Source organism: Callospermophilus lateralis, chromosome 3 (assembly GCF_048772815.1).
Source record: "Callospermophilus lateralis isolate mCalLat2 chromosome 3, mCalLat2.hap1, whole genome shotgun sequence".
NCBI lineage: Eukaryota > Metazoa > Chordata > Mammalia > Rodentia > Sciuridae > Callospermophilus > Callospermophilus lateralis.
In genome coordinates this window covers 33,230,828-33,245,650 of record NC_135307.1, presented here as the reverse complement: position 1 = coordinate 33,245,650, position 14,823 = coordinate 33,230,828, and the positions used below count along the sequence as shown (strand labels likewise).

Sequence of the window (14,823 nt, the reverse complement as noted above, 5' to 3'; positions counted from 1 at the left end):
GAATACAATAGTGTATTAGCATTTATCATGTAAATAAATCACCCTTAAGAATCCTTAATAACTATGTATTTTGGAGGATTTTAATTCACTTCCATAAAGTAAAGCACTCAGATCTTAAGTGTACAGTTCAATGAGTTTTCACACTGTAATCTCCAGCTTCTCAGAAGATACCCCCATACCACTTCCCAGTTAGTACTTCCCCAAGGCTGTAATTATTTCAGCCTCTGTCACCACAGATTGCCTTAGAACTTTGGTTTTTTGCATGTGTGCACACTTGTGTGCACCCATGTGTGTTCCTGGAGATCAAACTCAGGGCCTTGTGCATGCTAGGTAAGTGCTCTACCACTGAGGTATACTCCAGCCCTGCTTTAAAGTATTTAATAGTATTTAGGTAGTGAGTCAAGAAAAAAGTCCAATTGAATGCCTTTTTTTTTTTTTTAGAGAGAGAGAGAGAGAGAGAGAGAGAGAGAGAGAGAGAGAATTTTTTAATATTTATTTTTTAGTTTTCAGTGGACACAACATCTTTATTTTATTTTTATGTGGTGCTGAGGATCGAACCCAGCGACCAGCGCATGCCAGGCGAGCGTACTACTGCTTGAGCCACATCCCCAGCCCCAATTGAATGTCTTTTCATTCTGTTAGGATGCACTGAAAGCATAATTTTAGCAAGTTCAAAATTTTGTAAGGAGGATGTCTATATACAAAACTATAATATCCATAAGAACAAGCATCAGTAAAGAATATAAAAAGAGATGTGAAAAAAAGAATAAAATGAAGAGAAAAAAAATCAGGTGCCCACAAATATCTTGTCTTTTTATGCATTTTAGTTGCAAATTATCTATTTAGAATGATAAATGTATAGTATGGTGACTACAAGACTACAAAATAAGGATTTAGGATGAATCTTCAGATTTATGTGAGTATTCCAGAAGCCCATTCTATGATGGCAATGCTCTGTTTCCAGGAAATATAGACTTTCACACTCAGTTGTGTGGCATTTGGCCACAATGTGCAGTTAGTGCTCCTCTACTTTCCAGCCTGTGAAGGCCAACTCCTCAACTTACTGGCCTCACATTCTGTCTGAATTGCTCAGTGTTCTGTTCCCCAAGGCTGTAATTATTCCCGCCTCTTTCTCTCTTTTTGGTACTAGGGCTTGAACCCAGGGGCACTTAACCAGTGAGCCACATCCCCAGCCCTTTTTAATATTTTTATTTAGAGACAGGGTCTCACAGAGTTGGTTAGAGTCTTGCTAAGTTGCAGAGGCTGCCTTTGAAATTGCTATCCTCCTGCCTCAGCTTTCCCAACCACTGGGATTATTGGTGTACACCACCTCGCCCAGCCTCTCCTTTCTTTTGATCATCCTCCTTCTATCTTCTCCCTGGTCTCTAGCAGGACCCTGCTTCAGAGGTCATCCTCTAGCTCATGCATTGGCTTTACTTTAGCAGAATAAAGTCCTTGGGAGACTTGCATGGGGTATTTGCCCTGGTCTGCTCTTTGTCAAAGGTGGATATTGCTACTATCACCACTATGACTCGTTGCCATTACCCATTTAAGAGCTTCTTAAATATCACTTCTAAATCTTCCTGCAATCCTGTTTGGTAGGTAGAACTATTCCCATTTTGCTTTGTGGACAGACCTGCAGAAATGTTCAGTAATTTGCTCAAGGTCACATAGCCAGGAACAACTGGGACAGGATGTACACCCACTTCTTTCAGGACCCAAAGTTTTTCGGGTTCTGGTTAGGAGTGATGGAGCAGGGCTGGGGAGGGATGAGTAGAACCCTCTACAGGGCTGGGAAGGTCTAGCAGTGTGATTGGGTCTGAAACAGGGTGGGCAGGGGACACAGTGCAGTTTTTTTGGGACTGTGATGAAGGAAGAGAGAAGGGGCTGGTAATGGTCAGGGATGCAGGCAATGCCGAAGGGGCTTTTAGGACTGAGCCAATATAAAGCCAGAGCTTCTGTAGCTCTGTTCACTAGAAGCAGCAATGGTGTCTGCAGCCAAGGGGGACAAGGAGGCAGCATTTCCACATCTCAGCCCCTCGGTCTTGGGCAGGCTGCCAGCTGGGAGAGCCAGGGCAGCACTGAGGCAGGGAGATCATTATCACGAGGAAGGAAGCTCCGGCAGCTCCACCAGGCTGTTTGTGACAAGCAGGCTCTGGGCCACGGAAGTCCCTTAAGGTCAAGGGAAATGTGATCCCAGAACAGAGGGATGAAGCTGGGACACTCCCCTTACCCTATGCCTTCAGGCCAAAGGGATCTACCCAGAACCAGGCCCAGAGCCCAGGTCAGAATAGCAGTGGGCTAGAGAAGGGGGAGGGGCAGTTAGAGAGGGAGAGAGAGAGAATGAATCAAGATCCCCTGGCACCTCATAAAAAGATCTCTTGGCTGGAGAGGTAATGACCTTGATTGCAGCCAACATGGGGTAACTGGCTCTGTAGGACTCTCAGTACTCCTTTCGGCATGGGTGAACTCTAACCTACTTCTCCTCTTGTACCTGTATTGGTCTGCTTTTGTACCCAGTTGGTTTAGTAGCACTGTGTTGCGATTCAGGACATCAATTTTCAATTCCAGGTGCTGCTTCTAACCAATCAGACAAGCTCTTTAATTGATTAAGCCTTCTGAAATCTCAATTTCCTCGTCCATAAAGGAGGCAAGCAATCCCTGTCAGGATTCCTGTGGATATATTGTGAAAAGTGTGACGTGTTACATAAATATCATGTGGCATTTCTTTGTCTTCCTCTTTCCTTCCGACCCCCTCTCCCCATAACAGGTGACCTCCACATCAGAGCTGGGAAGACTTCTGGTTTAGGAATGGAAACAGAGCTGTCTATAAATTCTACTCACCCCTTCTCCATTTATTTCCTCTCTTATCATGCTGTCATGACAAGATGGGATGAGGGAGAGATGTTTAAAGGTATAGACCAGGGAACCTATGAACCTGAGTTTGCTCAGCCCCTCTCTTGGAGATAAGTTTCTGGGAAAACAGCAATAAAAAGATGAAAGACCATCTTCTCGGAGCTCAGCCCACCAACGTATCAGCCTCAGCTCCCTGTCAGCTTCTCCAAAGAGCCTGAACCAGGAAGAGCCCTCAGAGATGAAAGGAAGAGAACACTCTGGGTGGAGAAGGAGCCAAGGAGGATCGGTGCAGAGGCCTGGAGAAGGCATTAAGACCCAACCAAAGAGTCAGAAAGTCTGGAAACCTGAAGGACTTCATCCAAGTGCACCGGAACCAACTGAAATTTCTCAGACTCCCCTTTCTGGGGAGGGTCACAGGCTACTATGTAAGGTGCATTCAGATGCTTCTCTTTGTACCTACAGTTCGGATACTTCCCTGAGGTGAGTGTACACATGGTGAGGGACACAGGTCCTGAGCTCTGGTGGCAGTTTTCATGGTTGTTCTTGCAGGTTATGTTGGCGGTCTGGCAGGTGGTGGCCACACTGGAGAAGGATTCATGCAGGAAGGTGTTGAGGTTTTTGCAGTGTTTTGTGAACTTGTTGACGTGACCCATGGCTGAGTTGCATGCTTGCGGCTTGGGCTGCACGTGCTGAGTTTCAAACCACTGAGATGAGGTCATGTTCTTGGGCTTGGCACTGACTGGGGTTTCAGGAACCCACAGTCCCAGCAGCAGGAGCAGCAGCAGGGGGTAGAATCCTGGTCTGGCTGGTGTCATCTCTCCTGAGAGGACCTGTCAGGATGGAAGGCTGGGTTTGCTAGGAACAGACAGCAGAGGTATTCAGAAGTATGCAGTTGAGAGTATTGCCTTCCTGTATCTGCTTATTCTAGCTAATCTCTCTACCATACCATGTCTTTCTTTTTCTTTATTTCTTTTTTTTTTTTTTGGTACCAGAGATTGAACCCAGGGACCCCTAACCACTGAACCACATCCCCAGTCCTTTTAATTTTTGAGACAGAGTCTCACTAAGCTGCTTAAGGCTTCACTAAATTGCTGAGGCTGGCTTTGAACTTGTGATTCTTTCTGCCTCAGGCTCCTAAGCCACTGAATTACAGGTGTGCACCACCAGGCCCTGCTTACCGTACTGTGTCTCCTTTCCTCACTCTGTCTCATCTCTTCTTCTCCCTCTGTGTGCCCACAGCTACTGTGACCCCATCCCCTAATCCTATGGTTTCATTCCCCTTGTATCCCTACCTTCCAGCATTCTGTCCCCATTGCCTTTCTTTCTTTGTTCTGCCTTCTCTTCTTCAGGCCTCATCCTCCCTGTGTCCTCATGTTTCTGTGTCTGTGTCTCATCCCCTCCATATCCTCAATTCCAAATCCTCATGTCCCCATTGTTTTTCTGTCTCATACCTCCATCTTTAACATCACTGTCCCTCACTCTACCTCCCCCACCTCCGTGTATCCTCATCTCCTCTAACCTGAGTCCCTCCTTTGTCCATCTGCTCATTCTTCATCTGGTCAGAACCATCCTTCCTTCTCCATCCTTTCTTGTCACAGTATCTTGCTGCAGGCCTCACCTCCCTACTGAGTCCTTGCGTGGTGACTCCCCTTCAGGGGGCTGAGGCTGTATCCAACTCTGCTGGGCTGTCAGACCTCTGAGAGCCTCTGCTCACTGCCAACTCCTTAAGAGCCGATGATCTGAGCTATGCTGCTTCTGCTTGGGGGTGGACTGGGGAGCTTCCCTGGGGTGAGATCAGGAAATGAATCAGGTTCATGCCTCTCCACTTACATATCCTAAATAAGTGCATGCCTATAGAGCTGCTGAACCTGCCTAAACGTGTTCAGCAATGAGGAAGCTTGAGTCCACAAATTCAAAGAGTATACAGTAATTGGACCCTGGCCACCTGGTTTTAATGACTGTTTAATAAAGCACCTGATCAAAGTGTCAACCCAAATGAATTTCAGGGAGCGCTGTCATCTCTTCCTCTGGTTCATGATTCGGGGAAGAGTCCATCAGTGGTGTTAAGGATTGTTTTTGCTCTGACCTGAGGAACAGGTAGAATAGCTTAGAAGGTCAGTTTGTATGGTTTCATGTCAGGCAGGTGTATGGCTTATCTTTTGGAGATGCTGGAGGAGACAAGGGAAGTGGATGACTCATCCCAGTCACAATGCTCAGCACCACCCCTGGAACTCAGCTGTGCTAAGGTGATTCATTTCTCTGGGCCTCTGCAATTCCAGGTGCTGACCAAGGGCACCTGACTTTATGGGAGAAGGTGCCCAACACCTCTCATTCTTTCTCTTTCCCTCCCTATTTCATTGAAAGTTGCAAAACTTAATCATTACCCAAGTGATTACATTTGAAATGCTGCCCTGCCCCAGCCCTTCCTTCACGGAGTAATTCCTATTCCTCGTGATGGTTACAGCCTGGGTAGGGGCTGCTCCAGGGACTTCCATGACAGTATGACACTTCAGAAAACTGTCAGTCAGTTAGAGAAGCATCATCATCTGTGGAGGAGAAGGCTTGGGAAACCAAGATGAATAGTATTTTTGTTTTCAGAGTTCACCTGTAAATAGGAGGTAATCTCAGCCAGGTGTGGTGGGACACGCCTGTAATCCCAGTGGCTCAGAAGACTGAGGCAAGAGGATCGAAGGTTCAAAGTCACCAGTGAGACCCTGTCTCAAAATAAAAAATTATAAAAGGGTTTGGGATGTAGCTCAGTGACAGTGGCTAAGCACCCCTGGGTTCAGTCCCTGGTACAAAAAAAAAAAAAAAAAAAAAAAGAGTATTTTCAGGTTCAGTTTTATTTGTATTGTCAACAGATATTTACTGATATTTACTTCTATGTGGCAAGGTACTTGGGATACTTCTGTGAACAAAAAAGATTAAAGTCCCTGACTTTCTGGAGCTTACATTCCATTGAGGAAAGACATTAAAAAAATGAATATAGGCTGGGCGTGGTGGCACACACTTGTAATCCCAGCGACTAGGGCGATGAGATAGGAGGATTACAGGTTCAAAGCCAGCCTCAACAATGGTGAAGTGCTCAGTGAAATCCTGTCTCTAAATAATACAAATATGGCTGGGGATGTGACTCAGTGGTCCAATGCCCCTGAGTTCAATCCCCAGCACTATAAGTAAGTAAATAAATAAATAAATAAATAAATCCAGGCATGGTGGCATACGTCTGTAATTCCAGTGGCTGGGAAGGCCAAGGAAGGAGGATCTCAAGTTCAAACCAGCCTCAGCAACTTAGGGAGACCCTAAGCAACTTAATGAGACCCTTAATGAGACTCCAGGGGCTGGAGTTGTGGCTCAGTGGTAACATGCTTGCCTAGCATGTGTGAGGCACTGGGTTCGATTCTCAGTCCCACATACAAATAAATAAAATAAAGGTCCATCAACAACTTAAAAATATTTTTAAAAAATTAAATAAATAAAAATATAAACAGGGCTGGGGGTGCTGGGGTTGTAACTCAGTGGTGGAACACATGCTTCGTACTTGTGAGGCACTGGGTTCGATCCTCAGTGCCACATTAAAATAAATAAATAAATAAAGGTATTGTGTCCATCTAAAACTAAAGATATTTTTTAAAAAGGGGAGGCTGGGGATATGGTGCAGTGGTTAAAGTGCCCCTGGGTTCAATCTCCAGTACCAAAATAAGTAAATAAATAACTACACTTTGCTCAAAGTGATAATTGCTAAGAAAAAAATATAGAACAGGATAGGGGTTGGTGGGCAGTGATTTTTGAGCAGGGTCATTGAAGTAGGTGACTCTGGGACACAGACTTGAAGATGAAGAGTCAGTCACCCTCTGCTGCAGGAAAACTGTTCCAGAGAGAGACAGAGGGAGGGAGGGAGAGAGAGAGGAGTCCAATACCAGTGTTAAAGCACACAAGTGTCCCCCGGAGTGGGGGTGGGTGGGCTGGAGGAATGGCAAGGTGACTAGTGTGGCTAGAGAAAGTGAATGAGGGGTTAAGAGAGGTGCCAGAGACAGACTGTAGGAAGCCTTAGAGAACATTGGAAGGGCTGGGACTTCCATTCCGAGTACAATGTGGAGCCCCGCAGGGTTGTAAGCAGAGGCAGGGAGGGCCTGTTTAAAGCGCCACGTGGCTGCTGTGCAGATTATAACAGTAGAGAGGTTGCATGGGTGAGGACGAAGGAACTCTGGAAGAAAAAAAATAGTGTTGGAGAGGTGAAATGCCACTAGGTGGCAAAAGAGAATCAAGAACAAGTTTACATAGGCCTTGGGCTCTGCCGGTTTGCCCTCAGCTAGGCCTTAGCTTCTTTGTAAAGGTGCTTGAATCTTTGCAGGCTGAACTTCTGGGTAGAGTGTTATGCCCCTGCTGCTGTGGAAACACACATGCTTGGGGATAAAATCCATGTTTTAAAGCAGACTTTGGGCCAAATGCATATTAGCTCTGGCCAGTCCAGCCCTTGAAGTGGAGGCTGGGGTGGGAGGAGGGGGTAGAAGACTTCAAGCTAATTTGAATTCCTAGCCCAGTCTCCTTTCTACTTCCCATTCTCCTAAAGTGAGATGTTTCCAAACCACGATTTGAACTGCCCCCTGCTCTTGTGTTTTCCTGTCATTATAATTGTCCTAGCTTGCTCTTCAATTCCATTATGCTGGTCTCTCCAGAAGGCGGCTTTAGTGCTATGTGCAGATGAAGTAAACAAGGTCCCACTGTCTCAGGTCAAAGGGAAGCGGGAGTAAAGGTTTAAGTTTGCACATGAAAATCGAAGTAGAAGAGTTGAACCTACCATCTGTACAATTCGGGCTGAAACCTTTGCTTTGCTTCAGTTATTTGGTCAGAAAGAGGATTTTTGTTTGTTTACCTAAACTACCCAGCTTGCAAGATCTGCTTCACTTTGTGCTTGGTGGAATAATTTTGCTATTTTACCTTCACTGTATCCATAGGAGAAAGGAAAAGATGAAGGATTAGATATAAGACCAGCGCTGGTCAGGGAGTCTTTCAGAGGGAGAAGGGACACTTAGAACAGAAGAAAAAATGGTGGGAGAGAAGATGATGGGAAGAAAGTCCTTCATGAGAGCAACCTCTACTCCAGCTTCCTTCTCCCTCTATTATCATGGTCATTGCTGTTGGCCTAACCTGTCCCTAGGCTCCTGTATATGTAAGTTGGGATGGGTGTTGTGAAAATCCTAACAGTGCCAGGTGGACCTCTGCCTGTGTCCCCCACAGGACAACAGCTGCTGTTTCCTCTGGGCTGCCTGGGGAAGGAGCCAGGAGGAGGGGAGAGAGGGCTGGGCCTGGACGGGTGCCCACCCTTCAGAGCCAGGCCTCTCTCTCTTCCGGAGTTCCACACAGCCTCTGGATACCAATAGAAAGCCATGAGGGAGTTTCCCTCCACACAGGAGCAGATCCAAGTTCTGTTATCCTAATTTTGTTGATGCTTGGATAAATAAGGGTAATGGGATCATTTTCATATTTGGGGAAAGTGAAACATACAGCAAGTTGGGGTCAGATGCGGGACTCTGTTCGGGTCTTTGAATTCCCATGACCTTTCCTGGAACAGCTGTGGGTTTGAGGAGGCAGCACTGACAGGAGGTTGCAATCCTTGGCTCCCAGACCTAGGCCTTTAGACAAGCCAGGGGGAAGGAGAGAGGGACCTGGTCTGGGAGTGAGACGCTTCACCAGTTGGCTCAGTCTCATGAGCCCCCGCCAGCCCCCCACTCCCCATTTATGTACAGAATAAAGTATAAATTCCTTAGCCTGAAACTCAGGCCTGCCATGATCTGGAAAACCTGTCTTTTTCTCTGACTTTTCTCACACTTAGTGAGAGAAAATCAGACAGGTTTTCTCTCTTTTCTCAAACACAATTTCTCTCTCCCTCCTCCCTGCACCACCCTCCTCCTCCCTCCTGTCTCTCTCATTCTCATTCTCCCTCCGCCCCCCCACATCCACGCAGGGACTCTGGGTTCAATTTTTAAAGTTTGAGACAGGGTTTTGCTAAGTTGCCCAAGTTGGCCTCAAACCTGCAATCCTTCCGCCTCAGCCTCTGGAGTTTCTGGGATTGCCGGCATGTTCCACCACAGCTGGCTTTAAACATGCTTTTCATATCTTCTTTATCTCCACTTAACTCCTAACTACCTTGTGAGACCTGTCCCAAGGCCCTAGGATTATCACCCTCCTCCCCAGTAAAACTTATTCTGACCTTCCCCAATTCAGGGAGATCTTTCTTATCTCTACATCCCTATAGCTCTTACTGTCTTCAAGAAGTATTATTTTCTGCTTTGAATCTTTGGTTATTTCTTCATATGTATTTATTATTTTCCTCCAACTTAGATCATTGATTCCCAAAAGACCTCAAGGTTATATCGTTTCCAGGGTGAACTGTCAGTACTCTTTGTGTGTGTGTGTGTGGCACTGGGGATTGAACCCAGGTGCACTTAACCACTGAGCCACATCCCCAGCCCTTTTTTATGGTTTATGCAGAGAAAGAGTCTCACTGAAATGCTTAGGGCCTTACTAAATTGCTGAGATTGGCTTTGAATTTGAGATCCGCCTGCACAGCCTCTCCAGCCACTGGTATTATAGTTGTGTACCACAGCACCTGGCTGACCATCAGTACTTTTGCTGATAGAAGAATTAGCACTGTTACAATCAAAATGGGTTTAATAAAAGTAATTGTAAATTCCAGATGTTTACCAATTTTTAAAAAATTTTTATTTTTTATTACTGAGGATTGAACCAAGGGGTGCTCCACCACTGAGCTACACCCCCAGTCCTTTTTATTTTTTGAGACAGTTGTCTTGCTAAGTTGCCAAGACTGGTTTCAAACTTGAGATTCTTCTGGGTTGGGGATATAGTTCATTTGGTGGAGTGCTTGCCTTACTTGTACAAGGCCCCAGGTTCGATCCCCAGCACCACAAACAGCAACAACAACAAACTTGAGATTCTCCTGCCTTAGTCTTCTGAGTTGCTGGGATTATAGGAATGTACCACTGTGTCTGGCTTAATCAACTCTTTTAAATATACAAGGTACAATTAAGTCTGCTCTTGTTAGGAAATTTGATTATGCCATTAACTAGATAAGGGCTTCTCAATCTCAGCATCATTTACATCTTGGTCTGGACAATTCTTTGTTGTGGGAGCTTTCCTGTGCAATGTGGGGTGTTTAGCAATATCCCTGGCCTCATTCCAGTAGCAACTCCCAGTTAGGACAAACAAAAGTATCTCCAGACTACCAAATTGCCCTGGTTGGGAACCAGTGAATTAGAATGTGATCTTGAACAGTCATATATCTAAGTTCTACTATCTAGAACTGTTTCTTCATCTTTAGGATAATTCTTTATATGTAAAATCCAGTGTAATGGGGGGCTGGGGATGTGGCTCAAGTGGTAGTGCGCTCGCCTGGCATGCGTGCGGCCCGGGTTCGATCCTCAGCACCACATACAAACAAAAGATGTTGTATCCGCCGATAACTAAAAAATAAATATTAAAGTTTCTCTCTCAAAAAAAAAAAAAAAAAATCCAGTGTAATGGAGTAACAATCCCCAAAATCCCAGGTGTAGGGAACATAAAACCATGAGAAGAATGTCAGAATGGGTGAAGTAATAGTGTGGATACATACTTCCAGGATAGAAGTTAATTTATTATACTGGGGATTGAACCCAGGGGCACTTGACCATTGAGCTATATTCTCAGGACTTTAATTTTGAGACAGGGTCTCACTAAACTCAGATGAGGATCTTGCTAAATTGCTGAGGCTGACCTCAAACTTGTGATCCTCCTGCCTCAACCTCCCAGCAGTTCTTTTGAAATTACAGGCATGCACCATGGCATCCAGCTTAGGATAGAATTTTAGAGACCAGTACACCAGAAACCACAGTTGGGAATCGGAAGGCCCATTGCTCTGTCTCCAGCCAGGACTCCTCTGGCCCTGCACACATGCTTTTGTAACATGTGTTTTTATGTGTGCTTTTCCCACTGAATTATAGATAAGTCCACAATATTTGTCAAAGTGTTTTCAGGCATCTGATTATTTTAAAAAATTGTCTCAAATTATCAAAAACTTCATGGAGATGAGTTCTAAGATAGGACTTGGAAGGGGTTCTATGTGGGCAAATCAGGGGTTGGGGATGGTGGGAGTGCTTGTTTAGGGAATAAACAAGACTTTGCAAATGTGGAAAGTGACTTCGTGTGTAAACTTTGGAGACCTGTCTTCTGGTTTTCCATTTATGTATTGTTTAATGATTTAAAAGCCCTTTCATGTTTGCTGATTTTATTCTTGCAGCCTTCTGAGGTGAAAAAGGTATCCCACCTCCCAGCAGAGGAAACAAACTCTGTGGGTTGGTCATCAAGCATGAAGTCCTGAACTGAACATGCTGCTCAGTTCTGCAGCTCTGCAGTCCTGCGTGCACAGGTGAGCGGAGGTGTGGGGAGGAGTAAAAGTGGTAATGGTGAGTAGGGAATGGAGGGAGAGAAGTCCAAGAGGCATAAAAAGCCTCTCTCTTCTCAGGGAAGCTGCAGCCATGAGGGACTAGGGAAGAGGTAGCATGATTCAAGGTTGAGATCACAGCCTTTCTGGTCGGCTTCTTCAAAGCCAGGCTCAGGAACCACACAGTTCATTGGCTCCCATTCAGTGTTGTCTTGAGTGATGAGCCACCTGTTTTGGTGGGCTTTTTCCTCACTTTCTTGGATGTGCACAATAGGGGAGGTCTTCCAAGCACAGACTTCTGGCTGGGGATGTAGTTCAGTGGTAGAGCATTTAACTAGCCTTGGGTTCAATCCACAGTACTGCCAAAATAAATTAAGAAGAATCAGGGCATTTCCTTCATAACCAAGCAGAGACTTCTGAAATGAGACCTCAGGGCTGAGTGTTGGTATGACCTATCTCTCAAAGAGGGGGAGCAGGGGCAACATTCGGGGTTGAGAAGCACAAGCAAGGCCTGGGAGGTAGGAGGGAGCCGTTGCAGTGTGTCAGACAAAAGAGGAGACTACATTTTTACTCTGACAGTTGTATGAAAAATACATTTGAATTGAGCCTCTTTTGTGTGGTATCCAGGAGAGGAGAGAGCCTGAACAGAGGAAAAAATAGGAATGGGGGAGGGGGGCAAATATGGGGGGAGGTTAAGATTGTGAGGGCTGCATAACTGATGGATTCGCGCTCACACTATGAGTATTCACCAGGTGTCAGACACTGACCTGAAAGCTCTTGATGTACATTTTAATGAATATGAATGCTGCCATGAGATATAACATGGTATCCTCAAGACCTGGAAGTGCATGGTGGTTGAGTAAGCTGGGATTGGTGGCTCACAGTCTGTAATCTGCAAAGCCAGAATTCAGTTCCTGGTCTGTTTTACTCAAAAGCCATGATCTTAGCCATCACACAGTCCTGACCCCCCAGTAGGTGGGTTAGGGAGACAGATAAGCCTGGGATCACTCTCAGGTTTCTTGCACAGGTAACTGGGGAAACTGAGGTAAACACAGAAGTGAGTTGTGAGAAGGATGAACTTCTGTTGGACTCGAGTTTGTGCAATAGGAAAGGTAAGTCTGGGAAGCCGTGGATAAGGGGCCATAGAGAGAACAGCAACTTCTTTCTTTGGTCTCCCTTTGTCCCCCCCCTGGGCTGCAGAGTGGGCCTCAGAGTACTCAGTGTTCAGCCTTCTGACTTCCTCTCCTGCTGGTGAAAGTGAAAAGGTTTTCACTTTCATTTCTAAGCGAAATCTCACAATGTTGACAACACCCTGCATCGACACGAGGCTGAGGGGCCTGTGGAAATCAAGGTCGAGGGCTGGCAGGCTCCGGGAAGCTTGCTTTTTGATGAAGGGGGCAGATATTTGGTAAAAAGAGAAATAGGAAACCTGGCCCTTTCTCCAGCACAACAAACCACCCAAAGATCAACTGAGAGTGAGAATCTGATCAGACCAGGCTCAGTGGGTCCACCACCTTTTAAGTCCAGGTTATACTGTTGGAAACAATCTGTCAAGTTTTGGGTTTTAGAGTTATCGTGCATAGATTTCCAGGAGTCCTCTGACGGGGCCTGAATCACACATTAGGGGCACTGGTTGATGACAGGGACGGTGGGGAGTCCTTGAGGTAGTCCTTGACTCTCAGCCTGGCATTTTGGTGGGAGGTCCCTGTGCACATGGCCTTGGGGGCTCCTGTGAGCGGGACCAGGGAGTGCTGGGCCCTCCGTTCTCTGAGGGTCAGGAATAAGAAGCACTTTATGTCTCAGAAACATGATGGTGCTTTCCTTTTCACCTTGCTGAGAGAGCAGGGCTGATGAGCCTGAGCAAACATCAAAGCAAGCCCAGGAACTTCGAAACTTCTGGCAAGGAGGCTGGAACTCAGTGTTCTGAGGACACCAATGAAGAGACGACCCGAGAGCAATGTTTCTTTCCTCCCACCCATCCAACCCCCTCAGCACAGGGGGTCCCCAAATTCAGGGCCCACTCATTCTTTCCAGGTTGGTCTTTACCCAGAGACTTTTTATTAGCCTCATCTTACCTCTAGCTTGTTCTTGGCCTCAGGCAAGAAGCATCCCTGCACGCCCAGCTGTCTTCAGTTCCTGCTCTTCCTCCAGAACTGTTAGACTCATCAGCCCAGTTTGTTCCTCTTAGTGCTCTGCATTTTTTAGCAAAGGGTGTTGGGCCAGGGACCACTGGGAGCATTTCTCACTCATAAGCTGGCTGAAGCTCATTCTACAAGTGTTGCAGCTCACAGACTGGGTGAGACTGAGACCTGGTGGTGGACCAAGGGAGGGATGGTGGAGATGGCAGATTACCTGGGTGGACTTGGGCACCTGCCTCCCCTCTCTGGGTCATGAGGACTTGGGCTGAACGGCCACCTTTAAAAGAGCAGGGAAGGCATATGGGGAAGGTTGGGTAATACTGGAGGCTCTGGGAAGGGGCATACAGACACTGTAGGCCCACCCTACTTCCAACCACCTTAACTCTGCCAGCAGGAGGAATGGCACCAGCTGTGGCCCAGCTTCTCTTCCTCCAGCTTGTTCTAGGGCCCACTCTGGTCATGGCCGTTCAGCTGGAGATTGCTGTCCAGAACTTCCGCACCTTAAACATGGACTATCCCAAGGCGAAATTCCCGGATGATTTCAAGGGCTACTGTAATGGTTTTATGTCCTACGTGCGGGGCAGAAAGGAGCAATGGTATTGTCCTAAGACACATTACGTGTTGCACACCCCCTGGAATACCATCTGGAAGTCCTGCAAGAATAGTGAGAGCTTCTGTGAGAACTACAATGAATACTGCACACTCACCACGAAGCCCTTCCCCATCACAATCTGCAGAGTGAACAAGAGACAGCCACCCACCAGCTGCCGCTACTCAAGCACTGAAACCAACCGAAAGCTCTACCTGCTCTGCTCCAGCAAGTATGAGGGCCAACCGATAGGTATCCTTGGCCTCTACAAGAGAACTTAAAATTGACAATTTCTTCCCTTCCAAACCTACCTGGTGGGTATCTCTAGCTATAGGAACCTCCCTGAGACCTTTAGACCCACTTTAGCCTCATTTCCCTACAATCCTCCTCAGTCTCTGTTCTGCACCTCTGGGAAATCATTGATAGTTCCCTTTACATCACCTGCCCTTTCCTTTCTCCTCCTCATGAGTCCAGAGCTATCTCTCCCAGCACTCCCACTGCTGTCAACCTGCCTTCCTTCTCATCGAGGGCCACTGGGATTTCAAGTTATCTTCTCTCATCCATTCCTTTATTTTCAGTAGCTCCCAACATTGTCCAAACTCCAGGGTCTGCTGCTAATAAAGCATGAGGTGGATGAGGTGGGCCTGGTTCTGGCCATGTAGAGTTTTAAAACCACATTCTGAGTTAAGATAGGACCATTGGGGAAAAGTGGGTGTAGGGTACATAAGACCTCATTATACCAATTTTTGCAACTTCTTGTGGATCTGTAATCATTTCAAAATAAAAAGTTAAAAACACAT

The 14,823-nt window shown here is 46.3% G+C and overlaps 2 protein-coding genes across 3 annotated transcripts in view; one reads left to right on the top strand and one right to left on the bottom strand.

The window, feature by feature from the left end:
* Nucleotides 1-14,778, top strand: part of Rnase13 (ribonuclease A family member 13 (inactive)) — a 41,638-nt gene extending 26,860 nt beyond the window's left edge. For both annotated transcript variants that reach the window (XM_077109133.1, XM_076848138.2), the window contains 3 exons: nt 2,771-3,336; nt 11,153-11,281; nt 12,324-14,778. In XM_077109133.1, the coding sequence (XP_076965248.1) occupies nt 13,834-14,304 (471 nt within the window). In that variant the 5' untranslated portion in view covers nt 2,771-3,336; nt 11,153-11,281; nt 12,324-13,833 and the 3' untranslated portion in view covers nt 14,305-14,778. The remainder of the gene's footprint in view (nt 1-2,770; nt 3,337-11,152; nt 11,282-12,323) is intronic.
* On the bottom strand, nt 3,165-3,671 carry LOC143394584 (ribonuclease 8-like). The gene has a single exon (XM_076849286.2). It carries the CDS (start codon nt 3,669-3,671, stop codon nt 3,165-3,167), a length of 507 nt encoding a protein of 168 aa, XP_076705401.1.
* Nucleotides 14,779-14,823: the final 45 nt, after the last annotated feature.

Bases quoted from the DNA above. Each gene is read 5' to 3' on its own strand.
- LOC143394584 (XM_076849286.2), bottom strand. From the start codon at position 3,671: ATGACACCAGCCAGACCAGGATTCTACCCCCTGCTGCTGCTCCTGCTG.